At 46.5% G+C, this 24,996-nt stretch overlaps 1 protein-coding gene across 3 annotated transcripts; it reads right to left on the bottom strand.

The window, feature by feature from the left end:
- Positions 1-508: 508 nt before the first annotated feature.
- cep131 (centrosomal protein 131) lies at positions 509-24,966 on the bottom strand. 3 transcript variants are annotated; one of them, XM_046376969.1, is made up of 30 exons: positions 24,699-24,966; positions 23,529-23,725; positions 23,238-23,332; positions 21,293-21,404; positions 21,007-21,134; positions 20,513-20,617; positions 20,148-20,321; positions 19,643-19,760; positions 19,429-19,545; positions 18,961-19,153; positions 18,536-18,630; positions 18,299-18,427; positions 18,001-18,187; positions 17,806-17,903; positions 17,508-17,687; positions 16,921-17,112; positions 16,503-16,640; positions 16,265-16,390; positions 16,069-16,185; positions 15,790-15,819; positions 15,303-15,405; positions 13,680-13,881; positions 13,347-13,454; positions 12,675-12,792; positions 12,491-12,565; positions 4,139-4,281; positions 3,641-3,818; positions 3,274-3,470; positions 2,935-2,995; positions 509-2,845 (listed from the first exon to the last, which is right to left on the bottom strand). In XM_046376969.1, exons 2-30 carry the CDS (start codon positions 23,712-23,714, stop codon positions 2,774-2,776), a joined length of 3,777 nt encoding a protein of 1,258 aa, XP_046232925.1. In that variant the 5' UTR covers positions 23,715-23,725; positions 24,699-24,966; the 3' UTR covers positions 509-2,773. The 3 variants fall into 3 exon arrangements, with proteins under 3 accessions (XP_046232925.1, XP_046232926.1, XP_046232927.1); XM_046376970.1 differs by having other exon boundaries at positions 18,314-18,427; XM_046376971.1 differs by lacking the exon at positions 15,790-15,819.
- Positions 24,967-24,996: the final 30 nt, after the last annotated feature.

The raw sequence follows: 24,996 nt of genomic DNA, 5'->3' as shown, positions 1-24,996 counted from the left end.
CGTCCAGCCCCATCAGATGGGCCCTCCAAGCCAAGCGAGAGTCAGCGTTCAGCTCGCTCTGTGAAAAGAAAGGAAACCCGCTGAAAGGGGAGACAAGTTTCAGTACGCACCACCGGTTGGCAGGAAGTGAGTTAGCTGGAGGGTGAGGAGGGAGAGGAGGGGGGAGAAGTGGGTCAGCTCTGGACATTATTCCAGATGTATAGACTCAAACATCCCTGCAGTGGTTTTGTCTCCATCAAAGCAGCAAAGAAGAGGGAGGAGGTCACTGCGATTATTGTGTGAACTAAAATATCTGTTCAGAAAAAACGGGAATGCTTTCAAAAATATTTTATATACCGCAGGGTATTGATCGGAGGCGACTGGAGACACTTCTTGGTCTCCACACCCAGGAGTTATGGTCTGAGAGAGCGAGGGATGATGGGAGGGCGGGAGGGCGGGAGGTGGAGGCAGAAACAAGCAAACAATTGTCTGTTTCACCACAGGGAACAAAAACGAGAAACACAGCGAGTCTTCTCAACAGTCTTTGCTTTTATTCTCTTTTTTTGCAAACATATCAGTCATCTTCACAGTTTTCGAACCATAAGCATAAAAACAATAAAAACAAGAGTAAAACGAGGAAAGAAAACAGCGTGTGGGAGGGCCACTGGCTGTCGAAAACACAACAACGAGCGGTGACAGCTGGAATGGCTTGTACACAAAGTTACAAATGGAAAGGAAAAACAAACTGGGGAGCCTTGTGTGTGTGTCACCACGAGGGTCATCTCAGGTCACACACACACACACACGCCAGGCTCATTGGCACTTGTCGGACGGGCATGCGTGAGGAATGCCAGCTCACATCGGCCCCCCTCCCGGCTGTGACGGGCCCGGCTGCTGAGCCAATGGCGTCGGAGCAGCGCGAGGCCGCGAACAGCTCTCCACGCCAAAGTCCTCCTGACTCACAGTTAGTGACCGTGAAGCCCACAGCGAGGTTTGACACACATCAGCTACTCCCTCACAGTCTCCAGTGTGAACTGTACTCACTTCCTGGAGGGGTGGGAACTGATTTCAGTCTGTGGTTTACTTGTGATCGCTCTCTAATACTTTAAAACTGCTTTTACTCTTCCAGCACAGCACACTTCACGTGAAGCCTTTACATCGGGGCTCGGACTACTTCCATGTCAGAAAAACCTGACGTACTGTATTTAAACCATGTCAAAATGGCGTAGTTCTAACGTTTCATCAGACCTGCCGACTAACTGATTTAGTGTTCTTACAAAAGGAACTAAAAACACAACTTGACTAGTTTCCACTATAAAGGTCGTGTGAGAGCACTAAATTAGTAAATAAATAAAGAGTATAAATATGTTTTGCTACGAGGTCGGATTCGGAGGCTGTGGTCCTTCACATCCTGTTGCACCTAAACACCAGGCTTTACTTCCAGGTTTAGGGTTTCTCTCCCCTTTCACTCACCCCCTCACCCCTCACTAACTCGTGCTATGGACCATTCTGACTGAAATCTTACCCACAAAGACTTTCTGTGTCTGTCAGGAAAATATCTCCAATTGTTAGACGGGGTTAAGAAATCAGCAAAGAAGCAGGAACCTTTGAGATAAAAAAAAAAACAAGGAAACAGAAATGTGCGCGTGCTTGAGAGGCGGCGGCTCCTGAGAGAAACACAGACACAGAAAGTTTACCGCCTCTTGCCGCTGAGCTTCATGTGTTTTGTCACAACGCAGCCCCTCAATCAGATCCTATACGGCTTTGAACATACCTCTGCCTGTCACATGCCGTGTGCCCCCTGCAGCCCCCCACCAGCCCGCTCCGTCCCAGCTCCACTTTCCTAATCCTATAAACATTTTCTATGCGCATTCCTTCTTCCTTCCACTCCCCCACATTCTCTTCTTTCTTCCTCACATTCAGACACGTTCAAAGCCAATCTACACTCATCTGACCTCAAACAGGCCATCAGATTACCATTTAGTTTCCAGCACATCCGGTCTCTTTCTAGTGACGTTCTACAAGCTCTCTAACTTAACCAGTGTTAGTACACGACCTTTTCTGGGGTAAGACACACGTAACAAACTGCTCACAGCTGGTCACAGGGCTGACGCCGGGGAGAGGTTACAGACCCCGTAATTAGCTCTCGCCTCGAGGGCGCACCGGGAAACACACAACTCAACAGATAAGATGGTGCAGCTCAAACTGGAGCTCTAGTGCTGACTGATCCGTGAGTCTGCTGTAAGTAAGCAAGTGGTCCTTCAGAAAAATCACCACCACCCCTCCCACTTTACACCAGTGCAGGCCTGGGCTGGTTTCAGGAACATCTGGAAGTGTTCTCTGTGGCTGCTCTGTGGGGAACATGGCGGCATTCCTGCTCCCACAGACTCCAGGAGTGAGGATGGAGGGCGGGGGTCACAAAAACTGCAGTAATCTTCCTCTGGAAGAAAAATGGAAGTCCATCCATAGTCATCTGGTGCCACCTGGTCTGTGGCATTTAAATCAGGGAACACATGACGCTCCTTTATGCCTTGGGGTGGGGGTGATTATACAGTGAGGCCCAGCACATTTCCCCATTTTGTATTTTTCAAATGAGGTAGGACAAGGTTCAGTCACTTCAACCCAAGTTGCACAGGTTCAGTCTTGCTGGCATGAACAACATCCAAAGTGGAAAAAGTAAAAAAAAAGAAAAAAAAAAGAGGTGACGGGTGGGGGGAGCTTTGAGCGACACCAAGCAGAGTGTGGGGGGGGGGTCAGGCAATGGAGGGTCGAGACAGATGAAACCAGGAAACAGTCACTTCTCCAGCAGCTGCTTCCTCTGCTGCTCCCACAGGGCCTCCAGGTGGTCGGCCCTCTTCAGGGCGGCCTATCAGAGGACAGAGATATTTACACATGCTGTCAATCGTCTCTCCTCAACAACTGGAAGACGCTGCAGCGCTTCATCAGGCCTCTCACCTCATACTGCTTCCGGAGACTATTTACAGTTTCTTCCTTCTTCAAGATGGCTGCCTTCACTCTGAAACAGAACCAGAGGACGTTAATAAGAGGCCACTTCCAAGACACCAACAACAAAAAATCACAGGAGCTGAAACATGTTTGCCAATGCATGATCAGTTAACGTATAAAAATATCAGATTTTTATTTCAGTAATTTGTAAGTCAGTCAGTTCACTTCGTGTTATCAGGCTCAGCCATATGGGCTGAAAACTCTGAAACAGACCTGAACTAATCGTCTAAAGCACAAACTATTCTGATCATCCGGACATCCACGGATTTGTTATCCCCTCCACCTTACCGTTGGTGAACTTCGGCCAGCTCCTCCTCCTTCTCCCTGGTGACCCTCTCCACCTCCAGCCGTAGCCTCGCTCGAACTTCGGACACCTCCACTTTCATCCTGCGGTTCTCCTCCTCTGTGGTCACCAGCCGGTCGGCAAACTCCTGCCTTATCACCTCCGCCAGGCTGCGGCGCTCCTCCACCAGCTTGTCCCTGCTCTGTTCAGGTGGAAATGCCTAAGTTTACAGAGCGTTCTACGGTATTCACTTTTTTGTGATGACGTGTTACTTGCTGGTATACAGAGGAGAGTAACAGAAGACCTTCAGAAGAAAGACGAAAGAACGCGAGACTCTGAGGTTTCATGAGCGATGGAGTGACAGCTGCTCACCTGAGCGACCTCTTCGTTCTCCTGCTCTTTCTGCCGGAGCACAGCCTGGAGTCTGATCAGCTCTCCCTCCACCTCCATCTGCTGTTTCCTCAGCTCCTGTTGTTTCTCCACGGCCTCCTTCTCAGAGCGCTCCAGCTCCCTCAGCTCCGCCTCGTATTTTTCCCTCACACGCTTCACCCTGACAACAGTGTGAATTTTTTAGTTGGTGCTGGAAAAAACTTTAAAAATCATTGGCCGTACTGGACAGAGGATGCAAATCAGAAGTCGTGCTACTCAAATTGTGACCACATGTGAAATCTGGTCACAATCTGCCCGTCTGTTCCTGAGCTCTGCTGAATAATGCTAAGAATTCTTCAGTTACGACTGAAAATGTGTTTTGTAGGGTCACAGTGACCTTTGACCTTCAAATGAATCCCTCAAGATGTTCCTGAAATACTGGATTCATGACAATTGGATGGACTGATGGAAGGACAACCCCAAAAACACAATGACACACACCTGTTGTCGGCTGCCCTCTCACACTCCTCTTTGTCCTTGCTGGTCTCCTCCTCCAGCGTCCAGATGGCGAGCTCGATCTCTTTGTCGCGTTCTCGCCGCAGATCTTCTTTGAGCTCGCGCTCGCGGCTCAGCAGCCACACTTCCTGTGGACATACAAAGCACATATGATGTCTGTCCTGGCTGCTTTTTGATTCCACGCACACATGATGTACACACTCGGGTTCAGGTACATTTGTCATTAGTTCCTTCGCGATGTTGGGATCTCTGGTCATGTGCCCTGGAGAACAATAGAGAGGCCTACATGTGACCCATAAAGCCTGACTTAGAGTGACTAACCGTTAGAAATCTATTTTATGGCGTACGCCTAGTCATAAATTCCTGAGTTCGAACCCGAACAAGCACAGACATTGGCTGTGTGCCAGCCATCCCTAAGGAATCTACGGTGACGTCACTCAGGTAATAAAAGGTCACTGCGATCATCAGCCTTCGCTTTTTCCCCGTGCGTGCTGTGACAGTGAGAGCTTCTCCAGGCTCTCCAAATGTCCAAACCGCCAAAAGGGAGCAACAATCAAACGTTTTGATTAACATCATTTTAGATCCCGGGTCACAGTTCTGCAACTCGCAGGCCGAGAAACAGACTGCTGTAATTTTCCTGTAACTTTTCCTTTTTCCCTTTTACCGACGTGGATCGCTGGGCAATCAGCTGATCGCACGTTAACGAGCCGCGCGCCGACTTTGTTAAGGACGAAACAAAGTTTGTTAACTTTTTCATCGGTGATTTTCTCCGCTGCCGCCGAGAGATCAACACTCCGCATCATCAGAATAACGGACCGCCAGCATCCCGCCGAGGACGACGCTGCGAACGTTTAAGCGGATCATTAATTCAACTCCGAAAGATCGGAGCAACGCAACGTAAGAGGCTTATGTCTGGGCAGAGATAGTGTAACGTAGGGTTGTTTACACATGATTTCTGTAACTTTTAAGTGCTGCATTCATTGATTTTGTTTTCCGGTCGGTCATTTCCGCCGTTTCAGCGAGACCGCGCGTCACCAGTTAAAGGACCAATAGCTGAGCAGATAAGCTCCGGTTTACTGACTCCGCTATTGTGTGGTGACACGCGAGTTTCTAAAGAATTAGAGTGGATTCTTTTATTGGGTTGTGTTTCTTGTATTTTCATTTCTATCTCTCCTCACACTCTTCTTTCTGAACGGTGAGGCGAAAGTCCAAGCACGCGATCACGAACCGTAACCAAGGGGTACGTGGCGCTCAAAGGCTTCCGCCCATCGTTCTCTTCTGTGACCACATAAGCAACATCACGTTGGTTATCACCATCTTGGCTCTGAATAATACGGCCGGCGTATTCTTCGGTAGTCATTTGGAGTTTTGCTGAGTCATCACATGCGTGTGACTAGTTTTGTTTGCTGAGTCATCCTTTATGTGGTTGTTCATCCTGGTGTGCTGACCCCTCCTCATGTAGTCCTCCACCATTTTGGTTGTAGTTTCCCACTCGCCATTCTGGTTGTAGCTCCTCCCCTCATGTGGCCATCCGCCATCTTAATTGTAGTCAGCCACTAGCTTGTTGCTAGCTGCTATCTTGTTAGCTGCTATCTTGCTAACCGCCATTTTGTTTGTTTTTAGCCTGTAGCTTGTTAGCCACCCTCTGGCTAGCTTGCTAACCGCCATTTTGTTTGTTTTTAGCCACTAGCTTGTTAGCCGCTACCTGGCTAGCTTGTTAGCCTCCATACTGTTGTCGTCATCTGTCTCTCTCACACACACCCACACACACACACACTCCTGTATATAGATATACTCTTGTTGCTGTACCTGTGTTATCTTAGTTAATAGTTAATGTGTGTTGATAAAACTTAGATTATAATAGTGTTTATTACAAAGTGATACTTATCTATGGATGGTTGTTGCTGTTTAATAAATCCTGTTATAGTTTAACCTGTCGTTGACTGTGGTTATTGTGTATGTACTTGTAATAACAGCTGAATTCATGACAGCCAGTGCTCGGATTCATCCTTCACAATTTTAAGAGACTGTTTTCCCATTAATTAATTTGGCTATTGGTCCCTGGTAACAGGGTGGTGCCCCGATATTTATGTGTATTAAGCATACACTGATTTTACTTTAATGATTATTTCCCATAATCATTGACTCTTTGCCAATAACCAAATTGCTCCTACTAAGTCGCACAACATCATTGGTGCCCCGTGTGAGGCTGTCTTATTCTAGCTGTGTTACAGTATAAACACAATAACAAAAAAGGCAAAACCAAACTTTTCCATGGGTCCACCAACATAATTGGGGTCCCAGGTGAGTTTGTCTAATTCCAGCTGTGTTACAGTGTCACCACAGTAACCTGCTGCTGACGGTTTAGAGAATTTCTTTTCTTTTGTGTTGTTTTATTATTCTCCTTATTCTCCTCTTTTCTCAGAATTAGAGTGAAGAAGCCGTCCCCTGCATTTTTAATTGTTAACTATTAATTACGGGTACTAAGAGTATTGGTTGTGTTGTGTTGTGATTGCACTAAGAGGTGCCATAGATTGGATAGTGGATTACATAGGTTAAGTAGCAGAACACAGACCGTGTTCTCTTGCTTCCCTGGATCTGTGAGTCCTGTTTTGATGTACACTAACTCCTTTAGCATAAGGGATAGTGCTCCTGTGTAACTTCAGTTACAACTACTTAGCAGCCATAGTTAGCCCAGCACATTGTTGATTTTTGTAGGTTTGTAAGCCACAGGTTGAAGCCCACCTGTGCAACTTAAACTTGCTCAGTGTAGCAGTTTTGTGATTTTGTTTTGTCTGTTCAGTGGCAAGACAAAATGAGCAGTAGGGATTCCCACACCCCAGGAGCTAGAGGCTCCCAAGAGGCAGATGACCTGGACATGCAGGCCACAGTCACTGGCCTCGTGAAATTGGCAGTTAATGGCATGAGTGACCTGAACAGCTACAACGCTAGCACCTGTGATAAGAAAATACAGGAAGTGGTCACTTGTCACTTGTCCCTCATTTCTCAGATGCTCAGTCAGGTAACAATGCTTTATCGCCGTAAAGCCCAGTTACAAGCTGCAGAGTATATGGAGCAGATTACAGTGTTGCAGACCAGATATCATGCTGAGCAACACAAAAACTTGATCCTACAGCAAGAGGTTAAGGACCTTAGGGATCAGCTGATTGAAGTTAAGGAGGAAAATGAGACCATCCAGCAGGATTGTCCCTATTTGAATTTGCAGCTCCAAACGACGGAGGATCAGATGAAGGCAGTCTTGATCCCTGATCCGTCTGATATTGGTTCTGACCCAGATGCAGCCCCTGTCCCAAAAGAGATGGTTAAAACGCGAACGGCGGACACCATGGAGGACAAGCTGCGGGCTGAACGACAGGCATCCCGAGCACGGATAGCCACCATATGTCAGGAGCTTGAGGGTGCTCGGCAGACAGTTCGAGCCACACCCGCTGATCTGAGGACAGTTAGTGGAGAGGTAGTAGCCCCTACTGAGATGCCCGACATGATCATTCTTGACCAGTACACTCCTCCACTGGTCCACCATAGGCATGGGAATGCCTCATGCACAAGAAGTGCAACTTCATCAGCTCTCCAGCGCTCCATACCTGACTTTGCCAAAGGAAGAACCTCCCTGGAGAAAAGTGGACATCAGCCATATTCCTTGAGAGACGACAGGGATTTTGGCCCCACACCGGCCGACATGCCATATCTAGGGCACCGCTCACGCCCTCACTTTGACCAAACCCCTTCTCCGCAACGAAGGAGTAGTCATGGTTTTTCCCCCCAGGACTTGAGGAATCCAGAATCCTCAGATGACTCTGACGATGCCAGCACCTACTATCAACAGGGTCTACGCATACGTCAGCTTGAATCTCTTGCAAGAGACATAGAGAGCTTTGACCCCAGGAACCAGGAGTCATCCATCGATGACTACTTGAGGGAGGTAGATCGCTGTCTCCTTGATCTTCCCCATGCGTCTGCCCGGGAGAAACTTCGCTTGATCTGGAAAACCACCTCCAGGAGCGTCCGTGTCTTCATGGAGACTCTCCCACCAAGAACCAGAGACCATTACTCAGCGCTCTGCCAAGCCCTGCGGGAAGAATACTCCCACTACACAGACCATGCTTCCGCCACTCTTGATGCTTTTGCTGTCACGCAGAAGAAACTTGAGCCTCCCTGGGAGTATTACAGGCGTCTCAGAGCAGCATATTTCCAAGGGCGCAATGCGCCTGGATTAGAGGAAGAGCATGCGTTCAAATCTCTCTTCCTCCATAACCTGCATGAGAGCGTACGCTACGACGTGACCATGCACTGCCGCACTAACAACCTCAACATGCAGGAGATGAGGCGGTACGCGCAGCTGGCATGGGAAACACGAGTACGCCCAAGTAGGACAGCTGACAGCAGTGCCAGGGTACTGGAGATCCAGTCGTCCGCCACTGCAGAGGTGGCACTGGAAGGCAGCAAGATGCCTCGTGCCCAGATGCAAACGGGACCAGGTCCCCCGGCATACCAATCACTCCGCCCACAGGGTGGACACCCCAGTCAGAGGACCAACAGTCCTAACTGGTCACGAAACCTGAGCCCACCGGCCAAAGACACTCCCCAGCCAGACAGAAAGGGCAGGTTTAAATCCAACTCCAAACAGGGTAGGAGGTATGGTGGCAAAGCCCCACTTCCATTTAAAGAGGAAGACTTCCAAGAGAAAAGTTTAAAAGAGCTTATAAGGAAGTGTGTGGCTGAGACGTTCAGGTCGACCACTCAGGCCACCTAGTCACCTAAACACACTCCTAACACCAGAAACCCTGTTCCTTTAACTGCTTTTCTTCTTATTATTTTCCCTTTTGATTTTCTTATAGCATCACCAAACTCTCCAGACACTTCAGCAGGTTGCATATTGGACATCCATGAACAACGACACCAGAGGTTAAATTCAAGGGTGCCTTACCTGCTGTCATTTTTAACCAACCATCCTCTGAATCGAGCACAAATTCAGGGAAAGGGGGGTCACCTTTCATGTTCTAATCTTCAAGTCAGTTAGATTGAACCAGTCCCTAAATATACTGAAGGTAATAAATCCCTCCTTATCATTATCATAGACCTCTAGAAATTAGAGCTAGGCTCTGTTGTAACCATAACTATCATAGACTGGCAGAATGAGCAACTGAAGTCTGTTTTGAATGTTGGTTTGGCAAGACAATACACATATGTCATTTATATTGGTGTATTATGAGGAGAGACTCCTCATTGTATTTTGAACCTTAACACATGTACCTGAACCAGGAATATCCACTGAGTCTGCCCCAGCAGCCATTGATTAGAGATGTGGATGATCTCTGTGGTTTGAGAGTTGACTCACCCTAGCAAAAATGCCAGGGTACCGTGTCTGCAAGAACAGAGGAAAGTGAGATCCTCGCAGAGTGAATTGGCCACCTATGGTTGGTGAACACAGTCACCACAAAGCCCCATTAGCCTATGACCGGCATGATACAGCCACTAAGCTGCTGGCTACATTAGAATACATAGCCAATTCACTGATACTCCTCCTCTTCTTTCTCCTCTCTTTCTTTCCTTGGGTACCTACATTGAGCTATGCTCTTTTGAAATTGTGTTAAATGTGTTGTTGAAATGCCAAATAATCATAGTAGAGTTAGTTAGCTCATTATTCACATCTGCCCAGACTGTGCCTCAACTCTGTCCAGACATTAAAGCCTCAATGAACTCTGAATTAAAGCCTCAATGAACTCTGAGCTAAAGCCTCAATGAACTCTGAACTTTGAACTGTTGATCACTGTGTCTGCTCATCAGCCAACAGGAAGGAAGCCAGAAGGATGACCACCTTCAGCGCACATGGACCATTCGACCTTAGAGAATGTTGCTCTAAAGACCGTGGCCCCTACCCCATTCTTCAGACCAAAGGGGGGATGTTGGGATCTCTGGTCATGTGCCCTGGAGAACAATAGAGAGGCCTACATGTGACCCATAAAGCCTGACTTAGAGTGACTAACCGTTAGAAATCTATTTTATGGCGTACGCCTAGTCATAAATTCCTGAGTTCGAACCCGAACAAGCACAGACATTGGCTGTGTGCCAGCCATCCCTAAGGAATCTACGGTGACGTCACTCAGGTAATAAAAGGTCACTGCGATCATCAGCCTTCGCTTTTTCCCCGTGCGTGCTGTGACAGTGAGAGCTTCTCCAGGCTCTCCAAATGTCCAAACCGCCAAAAGGGAGCAACAATCAAACGTTTTGATTAACATCATTTTAGATCCCGGGTCACAGTTCTGCAACTCGCAGGCCGAGAAACAGACTGCTGTAATTTTCCTGTAACTTTTCCTTTTTCCCTTTTACCGACGTGGATCGCTGGGCAATCAGCTGATCGCACGTTAACGAGCCGCGCGCCGACTTTGTTAAGGACGAAACAAAGTTTGTTAACTTTTTCATCGGTGATTTTCTCCGCTGCCGCCGAGAGATCAACACTCCGCATCATCAGAATAACGGACCGCCAGCATCCCGCCGAGGACGACGCTGCGAACGTTTAAGCGGATCATTAATTCAACTCCGAAAGATCGGAGCAACGCAACGTAAGAGGCTTATGTCTGGGCAGAGATAGTGTAACGTAGGGTTGTTTACACATGATTTCTGTAACTTTTAAGTGCTGCATTCATTGATTTTGTTTTCCGGTCGGTCATTTCCGCCGTTTCAGCGAGACCGCGCGTCACCAGTTAAAGGACCAATAGCTGAGCAGATAAGCTCCGGTTTACTGACTCCGCTATTGTGTGGTGACACGCGAGTTTCTAAAGAATTAGAGTGGATTCTTTTATTGGGTTGTGTTTCTTGTATTTTCATTTCTATCTCTCCTCACACTCTTCTTTCTGAACGGTGAGGCGAAAGTCCAAGCACGCGATCACGAACCGTAACCAAGGGGTACGTGGCGCTCAAAGGCTTCCGCCCATCGTTCTCTTCTGTGACCACATAAGCAACATCACGTTGGTTATCACCATCTTGGCTCTGAATAATACGGCCGGCGTATTCTTCGGTAGTCATTTGGAGTTTTGCTGAGTCATCACATGCGTGTGACTAGTTTTGTTTGCTGAGTCATCCTTTATGTGGTTGTTCATCCTGGTGTGCTGACCCCTCCTCATGTAGTCCTCCACCATTTTGGTTGTAGTTTCCCACTCGCCATTCTGGTTGTAGCTCCTCCCCTCATGTGGCCATCCGCCATCTTAATTGTAGTCAGCCACTAGCTTGTTGCTAGCTGCTATCTTGTTAGCTGCTATCTTGCTAACCGCCATTTTGTTTGTTTTTAGCCTGTAGCTTGTTAGCCACCCTCTGGCTAGCTTGCTAACCGCCATTTTGTTTGTTTTTAGCCACTAGCTTGTTAGCCGCTACCTGGCTAGCTTGTTAGCCTCCATACTGTTGTCGTCATCTGTCTCTCTCACACACACCCACACACACACACACTCCTGTATATAGATATACTCTTGTTGCTGTACCTGTGTTATCTTAGTTAATAGTTAATGTGTGTTGATAAAACTTAGATTATAATAGTGTTTATTACAAAGTGATACTTATCTATGGATGGTTGTTGCTGTTTAATAAATCCTGTTATAGTTTAACCTGTCGTTGACTGTGGTTATTGTGTATGTACTTGTAATAACAGCTGAATTCATGACAGCCAGTGCTCGGATTCATCCTTCACAATTTTAAGAGACTGTTTTCCCATTAATTAATTTGGCTATTGGTCCCTGGTAACAGGGTGGTGCCCCGATATTTATGTGTATTAAGCATACACTGATTTTACTTTAATGATTATTTCCCATAATCATTGACTCTTTGCCAATAACCAAATTGCTCCTACTAAGTCGCACAACAGCGATTAATTCTTTACTTAATAATAACACCCCCACACATTCACATTTCCATGACAACCCCCCACTTCTTAACTCTATTCCTTCTTTATGCACGTGATCTACACCCTCAGGCTTTCGCCCAAATTTGAGTTAAGTAGAGCACATGTTGTTCTCACTTGGCTGCACTCCAGAGAGCTGGAAACGAGACACCTGCAGACATCAGTACGTACGATGGAAAAAGACCATTTTTAGCAGTTCCTGCTGTCGAAGGTTAAGACTGCTGATTGAAGTTTTCACTTCTTGCACTTGAGCACAAGAAAGGAGCGGGTGGTCCAGAGGTCTACAGGGCCCTATGAGCGCAGTACTTCATATTTACTTTTCTGTGTGTTGTGTGTTTCGTTACACTTCACTGTGAACGCTTTAGAGCAGGTAAAGCAGAAGGACAAGAAGGACAGCACAGAGTAACAGCAGAGTGTCAACGAACCTCTTTTTTCTTGTAGTTTTCTTCCCAGGTCTGCTTTTCAATGTCCAAACGTTCTTGTAAAGCTTTCATCTCCACCTAATCACATAAACCAAACCCGGTTAGCACACGAGAGGGATGGTCAGGAGGGCGGAGATACCTGACACACTCAGAGCTGATGAGATCCTGCACTGTTTCTATTCATCACCTGGTGTCTCCTTTCCTGCTCCTCTCTGGACTTGTCCAGCTCCTCGCGGAGGGCTCGCCCGGCCAGTGAGCTGTTCTCCTCCAGCTGCCGCCGCAGATCCTCCAGCTCGGCACGCTGCCTGTGAGGCAAAAACAAACAGGAGCACTGAAACAGAGAACCACAATAATCCCCACATGCGCACATCAACTAGAAACACACAGCTGAACCAGTGGGATGTTTCAGGCAACACCAGATGGGGATCCCACAGAGCCCAACAAGACTGTCACAGGTAACGGGACACATTTAGTTTCCTCTGTCAGACTGCATCATCAATGTGTGTCACATGACAAAATACAAAAGTGCTGCCTGATGCTGTTTTTCTTACTTTAAACAGAACTCACTTCAGTCTGCTATCTTCTCAAGGTCACAGCGATCTTTAAGGACATGTCTCATACATCCTGCAGGACTGTGGGGGAAACTGAGCCACGAGCACAAACACTGAGCTGCAGCAGGGCGGTGGGGATTAAAGAAACAGTTCCTCTGCCCTGTAACAAAGATCTCTGACTAAACTCGACCAGAACCTAAAACCACAACCCTGGACTGAACACCCAGAGGGTTTGTCCTGATTCTCCACTGATTCAGCTTCCTATATCTGGAGACAGAAAGAGACAGACAGGTGACCTTTGACCTCACCTTGCAGTCAGCTGAGCCAGCCTCTCTTTCTCATCAGCCACCTCCTTGTACAGACGCCTCCTCTGCTGCTGCAGTGAGAGCTCCTCCTCCTGAAGCTGCTTCTCATATCTGAGACAACCAGAACCACACACACATGAATATGACTGTACACAGGCTGCTCAAGTTAACATTAATATTAACAAGTTAACACTGCAGAATTATTCCACACACGACTAATCAGTGAGATCTCTGATCATCTCCGCTGTGTTCCTGCAAGCAGAACAGGACCATTCCTCGTGTTTTCACGGGTGCAGGTTAAATTAAATCTGAGTAATGCAGAGGTGACATGCCCACCTCTGTTTGGCTAACTCCCTCTCTCTCTGGCACTGCTCCTCCTTCTCCCTGTCCAGCTGCTGGCGGAGCTCCTCACACTGGCGGACGTAGCGCTGGGCCGCCCGCTCGTCCGCCTGCAGCAGCTCCGCCTCGTGGAGCGTCCGCAGCTTCTTCAGTTCCTGTTTGTGCTTTGAAATTAGCTTCTGGATCTCCGGCTCCAGACCTGAGGGAGGAGGAGGAGAACTACAGGTCAGTCAACCAAGTCTGCTATGAAACAAAAATAATACGACTCGTGTCTTTTAAATGATAGCTTTAGTTATGCATGTGTCTGATTACTGTAAGGCAGGTCTATTTGAAGTCCAAATGTCGGTGAAAACAGAAGTGAATCAAAGCAGTCACTGAGAAAAGAAACACAAGCAGCTCTGAGCTCTCGAGCTCTGACTGCCCGAACGCGTCATCGACACTGGCTGACAAGTCGCTGCAACTTTTCATGGAATCAGCTCATCACAGGCAGGACAGAGTGGAGCAACATGGTAAGAAACAGAACTGCACCTCTTTGTTCAAGCTGCCCTTTACAGGCCAGGAAATGCTACAGCTGGATTAATGTTGGATTTAATGATGAATTTAGACTTTCCTAAGCCACTAACCCAGTGTCCATATAAACAACACTTTGACACACATGGTACACACAGAGCAGCATCTAAACTACCAGCTGGAGGAAGGTCAGGTCAGTAGTTAGGGATGCTCATTATAATGGAACATTTACATTATGATGAATTATTCTGATAATGAAATTATAACTGATAAGCAGAGCTGACAACACAAAGCCAAACTACTTTATGCTTCTGTCACTGAGATTTATCTGCAGACTGAGCAGGCACAGGCTTTCAGTTCTGTAAAATACTGTTTTTGCTTTGACACGGATTTTGTTGTAATACTGACGTCGGTTAGATTTGGTTACGGAATATTAAATCTTTCGTCTTTGCTTGCTATGCACCACTTGCATCCCAATCAGCAACCCGAGCCAACATCTCTTCGAATTCCACAACAACAGATTTGTTTCTTTTCCCCAACAACTTTTTTCACATATGCAGCAGTAAACTGCAAGCTGACAGCAGTCAGAGTTCCCTGAAAGCAGTCTTTGAATGTCAACACTTCAAACGTTTAACAAGACTATTTAATGAAGCCACACATGCAAAAATCATGATATGACCAGATACAGCCCAGATAAAGGAACAGTTTGTAATTTTTCAATACTGTTTAATTTTCATTTTTGGTGAACTATTCCTTTAACCCTTAGCTGCCCCACATAGGGGCATTCAGGGTTGAGACTCTTCAACACATTTCGTTTACATTGTGTGTGATCAAACAGTAAAGCAGTGGGGAGAAGCCACCAGTGGGTGACGCTATGCCGTGTCATTACTGCTAAACGATGTGTGACACCTGCACAGTGCAGGATTCTGATGCAAATAAAAACAGTGTACTTCACGAGAGCACACAGGAAAAGTTACCCCCAAGCAAGGTAGAATTACTCAAGATTACATTACACAGAATTGCTTGTTTATGCCCTGATCTTAACAGAGCTTTGCTAAAGGTGTTTTAATCTCAGATTTCCGCTCGGAGCTAAAGCTCTGTTTACACCACCTTTGACGGTGATCTCTTTAATCTTCTTGGTCTTCTCGTCAATCCATTTCTCCCGGCGCATCTTCTCCGTGGCACTCATCAGCTCTTTTAACTTCTTGATCTCCTGCGGAGGGAGGAGGCGGAGGAGGGCAGAGGGTAAATTATGGAGTTGGTGTAGTGTCACAGTGAAGTGGCACTGAGGGGATGAAGACCACTGATAGACTAGCAGCCGCAAAGGTGGCACTTTGTGGGCACCAGGTCCAGTTTTTACACAGCAAGAGTGACAAATTCATAAGGAATCAAGAAGAATTCTTGGCAAGACAACTGACACAATAACATGAAGCAACTTATATCTCAAGATGAATGAGAAAAGACTGAGGAGACTCACATGCAGACAGACTGTCCAACTGAAGTTGTGACGGACAGACAAATGAAAGGAAACAGGAATGGCAGAATGAGAGAGATGATAGTGCTGAGGATGTCTGGGGTTAGAGGAGAAAAAAGTTACCTCGCACAAGGGACCCAGAATTTGCCACACCTACAAGCCAGGAAAACAGATACACAGACAAAGACAGATACACAGAAAAAGAAGAAGAAGAAGAGAGGGAAAAACAAAGACAAGACAGTTTAACAAAAGCAGCACTGCAAGATGGCAAAAGGTGATCACACAAGATGCTAAGCAGAAATTTACTTGCAGTGAAAATCTGCAAGTGATGCATGTGCAAATTCTTAAATCTTCGTGGAAACACTGGGTTTTCTGCTGCTGGGAAGAGTTTGTCCATCTCACCATTTCATGTTGCTCCTGCATTTGTGCAATCTTCTTGGTGTACTTTTGGTCCACCTGCTTCAGCTCGCCCACCACTCCTTCGCAGCGCTCACTCAAGGCCTTTTTGTCACTGATCAGCTGAAGACAGACGGAACATAGTTCAGAGCACAGGGGAGGCAGAGCGTGTACTGCAGCTGGCATTAGAAGGTGTACCCACCTGATCAATGAATGTGAGGTGTCTCTGGATGGTGGCTTCATATTGTTCCTTCTGGAGCTGGAACGTCCTGTTCAGCTCCTTCTCCGTCTCCTTCACATGTCTCAATGTCAGCTCCCTCTGCTGGGCCTGGAGGACAGGGGAGGACATAAAGAACATATCTGATGTCTGTAGCAGCTAACAGGATCAAAACCTTCACTCCACATTAACCTGTACTCTAATGTGAGTGCATTTCCCCCACCAGTGCAGTCTGCAGCATGTTAACCGTGCGTTTCTTCTCCTCCAGCTCCAGCCTGATTCTCATCATGGATCCGCTGACGTCGGCGGCGGTGGCGGACGCCTGCTCGACACCAACCAGATCCTCCTCTGACAACACAGCCTGAGCTCACACAGGAAACGTTCAACAGTTAGTCCACATGACAACAGGATTAACATAATTTGATTAGACTGGGTTAGTTACCCCCAACTTAAATGTACAAACCGCCTGGTTTAGCTAAATGAGCCTCAGTATTTATGGGATCATAATCTTAAACACTTGTCAAGGCTATGTGAATCAAATATAAACATGTATGATTGCTGGACTCTACACTGGTCATTAACTTTGTGTTATTATTGCAACATTTGCAGCATGACAGCCTGCTAGTGCTCCAGATGCTGACCTCTCGGTGTGACCCTGAAGTAACTGAGCGAGGTCTCTCCTGCTCAGACTTCTCCATCTCATCCAGGAAGCTCATGATGCTCTGCAGCTTGGCTTCGGAGAGCAGGGCGCCCCCATCTGGCAGTGCAGGGTGGTGACTCAGCTGGCCATGACGCTCCAAGTTGTCGGTGGTAAGAGAGTTGGAGTCTCCGTCCTTTAATCAGAGACACAGCGGACATGCAGATAACAGCCACAACATAATTTCTTTCGTACGGTTTCTTTCTGGGCAGAGGAAACACAAAAGAAAATCACTCTGGACAAAAATGTCACACAACTAGAGGATTCCTGGCTGCAGCCTACAGAACGAGGATGGGCTTGAAAGTTTAATTCCACCTGCTGCGGTTTGAGGGTTTTAAATGTCGAATTTGGACAGAGTTTAACAACATAATTTGTTCATAAAAAGAAAAAGACACTCAGCAATCATCCCATCAAACTACAGTGGGCAGGACTGAACGTCTGATGTTGAACCCCACCCCACTGTGCTGTGCTCCTTCCACAACCAGGAAATTCATACTGTCGCGGGTAAACACGGCAATGAGGAAGTCTCACTTCATCTATCCAGGCGTATTTCTCTTTGCGGTAACACTTGGGCTCAGTCAGCCTCTCTGGCTCCTCCTCCAACAACTTGAGGGTATCGAGCAGCTCGTTCAGAGTGGTTTTGGACTGAGCCCTGCTGGACAAAGCTCCCTGTCGCTGGTCCTCTACACTCACAGATCTCTGCAGGATCTCCTGAGAAAACAAACATGCTCACAATGGGACCAAATAGCTGCTTAACTGCATCTTCCACTGGCAGATGGATTCATACTCGGTAACTTTGAAATGCAGCTGAGAGTTTTCAGTTACTTACCTGAGAACACTGGGAACCTCTGCAATTGGACAATGCAGGAGAAACAGCTCTGAAGCTGGAGAGCTCACCTAACTCAGCCACGATATTCAAGTTGGAGTCTGTGGAAACATTTAACCAGCACAGTTATTACAGAGTTCCCTCATACACTCTATGTTCTTAGTGCACTGCAGGAGGAAGCTACAGAAACACACAGACCTGTGTTTTTAGCTTTCATGTCTGTCGGTGACATTGGGCTGTTATTGCTTGGTGAGGCTGGACTTTTATTGATGGGAGAAAACTTGGGTGGTTTCTTGCGTCCAACCAGGCCAGTCTGTCTCACATTTTCCAGCTCCCCCTCAGCTACATGCTGTGCCTCTGCAACTCGTTGGGCTCTTTGCTGCTCCTGCATCACCAGAGGGACAATCAAGCCTTGTGACTCAGTGATGTGACTGGTTGCTCACTTTAAAAAATGCGCTTCAACCATCAATCACGGGTTTTATGACAAAACACGTACATCAGATGTGTTCACCTGGGCAGTAGCGTGACGGGCCAGACGAGCTTTGTCTTTTCTAATCAACTTCCTGTCGTTCTGTGGATGCTGCTGCTCCAGGCAAATGTCCACCTGTGTTCTGTCCTCCTGATCCTACGAGGGAAAAACAGAAAGGATTTGGTGAAATATTAGAAGAGGAGAATGACAAATAGAGAGTGAGGAAAGTGAAGAGCTAAGCTGTGAAGCAACAGAGTTATTCACCTGGGAACACTGAGAGCCTCTGTTATTGGACAAAGCTGGGGAAATGGCACGGAAGCTCAGCTCACCCAAGTCAGCCACAACATTCAAATTGGAATCTGTGGAAACACATAACTAATAAATACTATTATAACAACACAATTATATAACATTATCTGTGTTTGAAACAGCGGTCTGATATGACAGCTATTCCATACAACAAAAACATTACAGGAACTCTGGGCACAATGTATTTTCTACTGCACTGTTTCTTTCTATGTTTACCAGAAATAGTTTTGGATGATATCCAGACTTTTCAAAGAACATAATTAAAAAACATTTTCTATAATTTTGTTTATTTTCTCCAGCAGGAAAGCATCTTTTAACAAGGACGATCCCAAATGAAAGCTGATGTATCCGAAGTTAAAGGAACCCAGAGACATACAGACCTGTGTTCTTAGCCTTCATGTCTGTGGGAGACATCGGGCTGTTGTTGCTCGGTGAGGATGGACTTCTGTTGGTGGGAGAAATCTTGGGAGGCTTCTTGCGTCCAACCACACCGACCTGCCTCAGGCTTTCCAGCTCCACCTCAGCTGCATGCTGCACCTCTGCAATCCGCTGTGCTCTTTTCTGCTGCAGCTCCTGTAACACAACACCAGAGGGAGACTCAGCACAATGCTATCAGCCACCAGAATGCAGGGAAAGAAAAACAAAGCCTTTGCAATATGTTGAGGACATGGCATGAAGATATGGATGCTCACCTAACCTAGGATGTGTCTGATGCTTCTGAGCTAGAAGTCAGATTATCTCAGTCTCTGCTGCTTCAGTCTTAACCATCATTTTTAAAACATGCCTCTTGCAGGTCTCTCAGCTTTAAAGGAGTGAAATACTAAAGACACTGTATGAGCTGTGGGCACCTGGATGGCAGCGAGGCGGGCCAGACGTGCTTTCTCTTCGCGAATCCGCTTCCTGTCCTCGTCCTTTTTCTGCTGCAGATCCCGGCAGCTGTCCTCTTCTGTTCTCTCCTCCCACTCCTACGAGGAACAGACACAGACTCGTAATGCAGTAGCAACAGAAAGAGAACTAACCAGGTAAGAGCAGGAGTGAGGCAGCCCGGGGGCAGATGGATACCTTTCTTTTGCTGGCAAAAAGGCGTTTGAGCGCTGCCTGGTTAGTGTGTTGTTTCTTGGCATGGCGTCTGTACCAGCGCTGGATAGTGACCGCGGCTTGGTTCACCTGCTGAATAAACCTTCAGATACACACAAGACCTCCTATGAGTGAAAGAGGAACATAAGGACTCAAGGAGCTTTATTGTCATTTCACACATGTAGAAACATGAGGTGGAACGAAATTAGTTTCCCTGGTCCCAGTATAAGCCTAATAACCTAAATACTGACGCTATAAATATAAAAACAACACTATATAAATATAAAAACAACCAGAAGAAAAAATATAACCAGTGAACAGGGACCAGATGGCAACAATATTTACATCAGTATTGCAGAATTGTGCAAATGAGGAATAGTGCAAATGAGACAAGTGTGCATAGTTCTGTGCAAAGACACCAACAGAAGAGTACACACACACACACACACACACAGTACAATGTCTGTGAAAGCAGCCCAACAGCTCTGACCTCTCGGCCTCCTCCTCAGTGACCTCCCTCCTTCGAGGCAGGACAGGGCTGCTGTGCTGGGCTGACGCTGGAGACCTGTTGTTTGAGGAAACTGAAGAGAAATTCTTCTGGGATTTTGTCACTGAGCCGTTCTCGAGTGACACCTCGTCGTTTGCTGTGGCTTTCAGGATGTTGCTGAAAAACATAAGAAAATATAATGGGGAATTCAGAGAAACCGTAAACATTGCGTATGTATGAAAGCATATACACTTCACAAACCACACAATGGCGGTTATTTTGGATACTGATATCAGCCTTATTTGTTGGCTGAGGCTGATTAAAATCTCCACAGACACACCAGTGAAGCAGTTATTTTCAGGACATACTTGAATGACGGCTTCTGGTTGGAGCTCTTAGGTGTGAGTGGCTTTTCGGAGTAGTTGTTGTGTAAGATGGTGGTGACAGAATTCCCCACAGCTCCTTTGTTGCTCCTGGGAAAAACAAAAAGGCACAATGACACTCTACTGCAGCAAATGTCCTGGTATTTGTGTGAAATATTCAGAATGGCACTGCTGCCATTTTTTCCTTCACCCTCCCTTTGAGGCATTACAGTAACTGATACTGTACATCTCAAACTCTGCCCACATAGTTTCTCTGACAGCTTTGTTGGAAGAAAAATTGCAGCGTGTGGGCAGAATTCCTGAAGGCAGTATCAGCTGCTGTGATCAACAGGTATGAAACATGAGAAGCGGGTAGAAATCCAGAATGCTGCAGTGCAAGTAGTCACCAGGCCAGTGTTAGGCTTGTTCCTGCCCTGCATGGACCACTGTGTGTGTGTGTGTGTGTGTGTGAGTGTCTGTGTGTCATAGACGCTGCCCACCTGTTGTTGGCGGTGAAAGAGGCAGCCAGAGCGATGCCCGAGTCTCTTTTGTTCTGGCTGGTGGGAGAGTCCACGCTGCCAGTGCTGCGGGAGCTCGAGTGTAGTGGGAAAGCTCTGGGCTGATCGTCCTAAAAGAAAGGAAACACACACTTGTTAGAAGCTGAGCTACCGTGAAATGTGGCACCTTTAAAACCAGTTAAGATTTTTTACTGTTTGGAAAGGAAGCTTGGTCAACTTTAGTAAAACAAAACAAAAGAAATGTCTACATGTGACTGATGACAAATACCAGGATGTTCCACGTGGTTCTGTCCGGCGAGGCTTTGCTAAGACTGGCCAGTTTCTTGCGTCCATCTGAGCTGCTGTCAAACAGGGACAGGTAGTCCTCACTCTGGTCCTGACTGGGAAATACATACAAAGCAACCAAAGGCTCATGTTTTCAGCCAGAACAAACCTGTACTAGCAACATGTAAGATATGCCCAGAATTCAAGAATAACTCCAAAAATACAAAGGGCAGCATATCATCAGACCGCGAACTGCTGCCCACAGCTGCTGTACTTATAGCTACCATTAGATCAGCCAGGCACTGAGCTAATGACCAAGTCAGCTGACCAGAGTCAGGACTGTTGTTGTTTCTTCACATTTTGTTGATAATGTTTGTTTACTTTTATGAATGTTTTAAACCAAAATTATGGCAGTAAAACTGTACCTTTAACAAAGTGGTCACTGGTGGAAACCAAAAATCACAGACTGTTATCTCAAAACCTAGCAAAATAAATAAAAAAACTATTTGTGAAAAAAACACATTAACTGCATTTTGGGTGGAGTTACTCTTTGAAAGGCTGACATGAACATGGTAGCTGTGAGCCAAGAAAATTATTTCAAATTTATCCTCATGAGTGGGTTAAAAAGCACACTCTTTTCATGGAAGAAGAGCTTAGCAGTGCACGGCACACAATTCAACTACTCGATACAGAGCAGGCACACTGAGCAATGCTTTTAGCGGCGGCTTTTGTAATTAAATGTTGCAATGACAGCTGCAGAAACAGGACTCATCCTTCTCTTCTACAGCCCAACTAGTGGCATTCAGTGCACAGCAGCTGACCGTCTGTCAGGGGGAACCATGTAAATATGTGTGTGCACATGTTGATCCTGATGGCCTGTCATTCATCCTTCAAATAGCCCTACACACCAGCACCTCCATCAGAGGCGCAGATGTATGGTGACCTCCTGTCTGGCGTGGCCTCCACTGGTATCAGTGCTGCAGTCTGCCTGTGTTGTGCAGTGCGTTTCTGTCTGAGGAAGTATATAAATGAGCATGTGTATCTTCGGGGGGGTGAAGCCAGCTGGTCCAATGAAAAGCAATCTGACAACATTATTCAGGCAGCACATTCCTTTACTTTCTGCTTTGCAAGGGAGTGATGGAGGGGAGGAAGCAGTGGAGAGGGAGAGGGAGAGGGATGGCAAGTGACCCCCTGACTGCCTTGAAAGACTCAGAGGCGTGTAGGGGGTATTTAGAATGTCTTCAAATTTAAAGCCCCTCTACTCTGCACCCTCAGAGGCAGTGAGGGGGGGATGGCGGCAGCTGCCGGACAAAAGAACCAGAGTGTGCACACACACTCGTCCTTTCACAGGCTCCCAGTGGAGGGGGTAACCTGACCTCGAAGTCCTGGCCCTCCCCCTCTAACCTGGGACAAAGCAAGTCGCTGCACCCCGCGACCCCAACAACAGCCGCTCGACTCTTTATCATGCAGGAGCCGGCGCGCCACAATTCCCATTGTCCAAACTGCTGAAGCTTCAGGGCTGCCAGCTGTTGCTCACTGAAGAGAAGCACTCTGGTTTTAAGAGCAAAGACATGCAGCCAGCTAAACTACAGAGATGTTGGCTGGTTATACAAGACTGTCTGACACACATTATCTAAAAGACACACAGTCTTATTTCTTTTTCATTTCCAAAAACATAACAGCAGCATGTAGGTCGCTACTAAGGTCACTTGATGAACTAACTGAATCTTAAGAGCACGTTTGCCCTGAGGCTTTGTAGAGCACACGTAACAGCACATACTGTACTATGTGCAGTTTAGTGTGTCAATGTCAGTGATAAGGAATAAGGACTCAGAGACATCAGAGGGGAAGACTGATTCTCACGAAAACTTTTCCTGTCAACTTGTAAATGTGTACAAGCATAAATAGTTCAATTGTTATTACATCAGCAGGTGTGTGTGTGTGTGTACCTTAAACTGATGTTGGCCTGCTGATTAACCTGAGTGGTGCTGTTGGACCTTCTCAGGTTCTTGATGGAGCGGGAGCTTCCAACACTAGCATCGCTCTGAGGATTAAACAGGTTTGTTACTGAATTAAAAGATTTGTATGCAAACATGGCACACTAGTTATTGATGAGAATTCTGAGACAAGCAACCTCAGAGACAAACCACTGTGTTTGTCATCACTGCATCTTTAATGTATTATCTTATATGCCTGAGATAAAGCACACAAAAGGCAGTGCACAGTGAACAGTTACTCACCAGGGTGTTGCGTTTTCCTCTGCTGTCACTTGCCACTGAGACCGACACGGACCGAGAGAAATACTTCCCAGGTGAGGCACTGCTGGGTCTTTTGGACATAGAGAGCTGGGAGCCTGACAAGCTGAGGTCCAAGGCATCTCCTGAGACACCTGTCGGGATGGAGGAAGGGCTGCGTGCTGTATGCATCCTCTGCAAAGCTGGAAGACAGTGAAACAGGCTTATATAAGTGACACAATAGGTCACACATGCAATGCGCCTTGGGACTCAGCAGGCACAATCACAACAACAGAGGAAGTAACAGCCACTTTCCCCTCACTGTTTTGTCTCCCGGGGTAACCAACAACAAAACCTCTCACTATTTTTACTTCAGCTGGAGTAGCCTCAGAACAAGAAATCAAAGTGCAAACGAGTAGTACAGTACTATTTAGTACTTACAGTTGTTAAGCGTACCTGAACAAATGAATGTTAGCTACAAAACCAACTGGTTCACTGATTAAAATAAAGCCTTAATTAAAATACACTATGGCTCAGGCTACGAGGCTGTATTATCCTGGCAGCCAAACATAACGTTAACGCCTTTCAGAGCGGCTCTCCGGATACATTTGCTTGCTCCTCATAATATTTCAAAATTGCTGCTTTACTGTAGAGGCGTACGATAGCTCCGATAGCTAGCTAACAAAAATAACATTGCGTACCTGACAGGTATGATAGATGTTGTTATATTACGTATAAAACTGGAGCAAAAATACAGCTGTCCTTAGTAAATGTCGTTATGCTAACACATATTTTCTCCTTATCTAGCTACTGGTAACATCAACCTTTCAGTAAGCTAACACAGTCATTAAACCGTTAGAAACGTTAAGTGTGGACCCTGCTGACTAGGACAGATTATTCCCAAGTGATGCAAATCGGGATGTTTTCCAAAGTAACACAATTTACACTGATTTGTTAAATCATAGCCGTTTTCCAGCCGCAACACTAAGCTAACGTTAACCACAGTATTTCAAACGTTAATAAGTTATTGTTGAAGGAAAATAAAAACGGTTGGTTTTCAGGTGAAGTCTTGTCAAAAGCAAGCGTTTCTAGCTAACAGTTACTGTCTTTAACGATCTTCCCATCAACCCCATAAACGCTGGTCGCTGCACCAGCATTTTAGTGCAAACTACTCACTTTAGAAGCTGGATGGCACCATTGCTGACAAGCTACAGTTGGCTTTCGCTGTTGTGTTTTAATTCCCAACACAATCCTCTGACACCCAGCGAAAGTACTCCGTTGACTCAGTAGACAAATACGGGGAACCACATAACGCGTAACATCATCTCTGTGGTAACAAGATAATCTCGGGCTCTCGAAGTCTGTGATTGGTGGAGACAGAACATTGTCCCTTTATTTGCACAACTGATAGGCTGGATGGAGCTGTCCGTCAACTGTGTGGCTTCCATGGGGCGTGGCCCAAGCGACGGTTTGG

Source organism: Scatophagus argus, chromosome 21, assembly GCF_020382885.2.
Source record: "Scatophagus argus isolate fScaArg1 chromosome 21, fScaArg1.pri, whole genome shotgun sequence".
NCBI lineage: Eukaryota > Metazoa > Chordata > Actinopteri > Scatophagidae > Scatophagus > Scatophagus argus.
The sequence above is the reverse complement of the archived record's forward strand: the minus strand, read 5'-3'. Positions and strand labels throughout refer to the sequence as shown.

What these genes read in the sequence shown, in the direction of transcription:
- cep131 (XM_046376969.1), bottom strand. Translation starts at nt 23,714, where the DNA reads ATGCATACAGCACGCAGCCCTTCCTCCATCCCGACAGGTGTCTCAGGA. An exon ending in CCCAGGTGAACACATCTGAT is followed by an intron (nt 18,188 to 18,298) that starts GTACGTGTTTTG and finishes CTGGTGATGCAG; the next exon opens with GAGCAGCAAAGAGCCCAACG. An exon ending in CTGGCCGAAGTTCACCAACG is followed by an intron (nt 2,996 to 3,273) that starts GTAAGGTGGAGG and finishes GTTCTGTTTCAG; the next exon opens with AGTGAAGGCAGCCATCTTGA.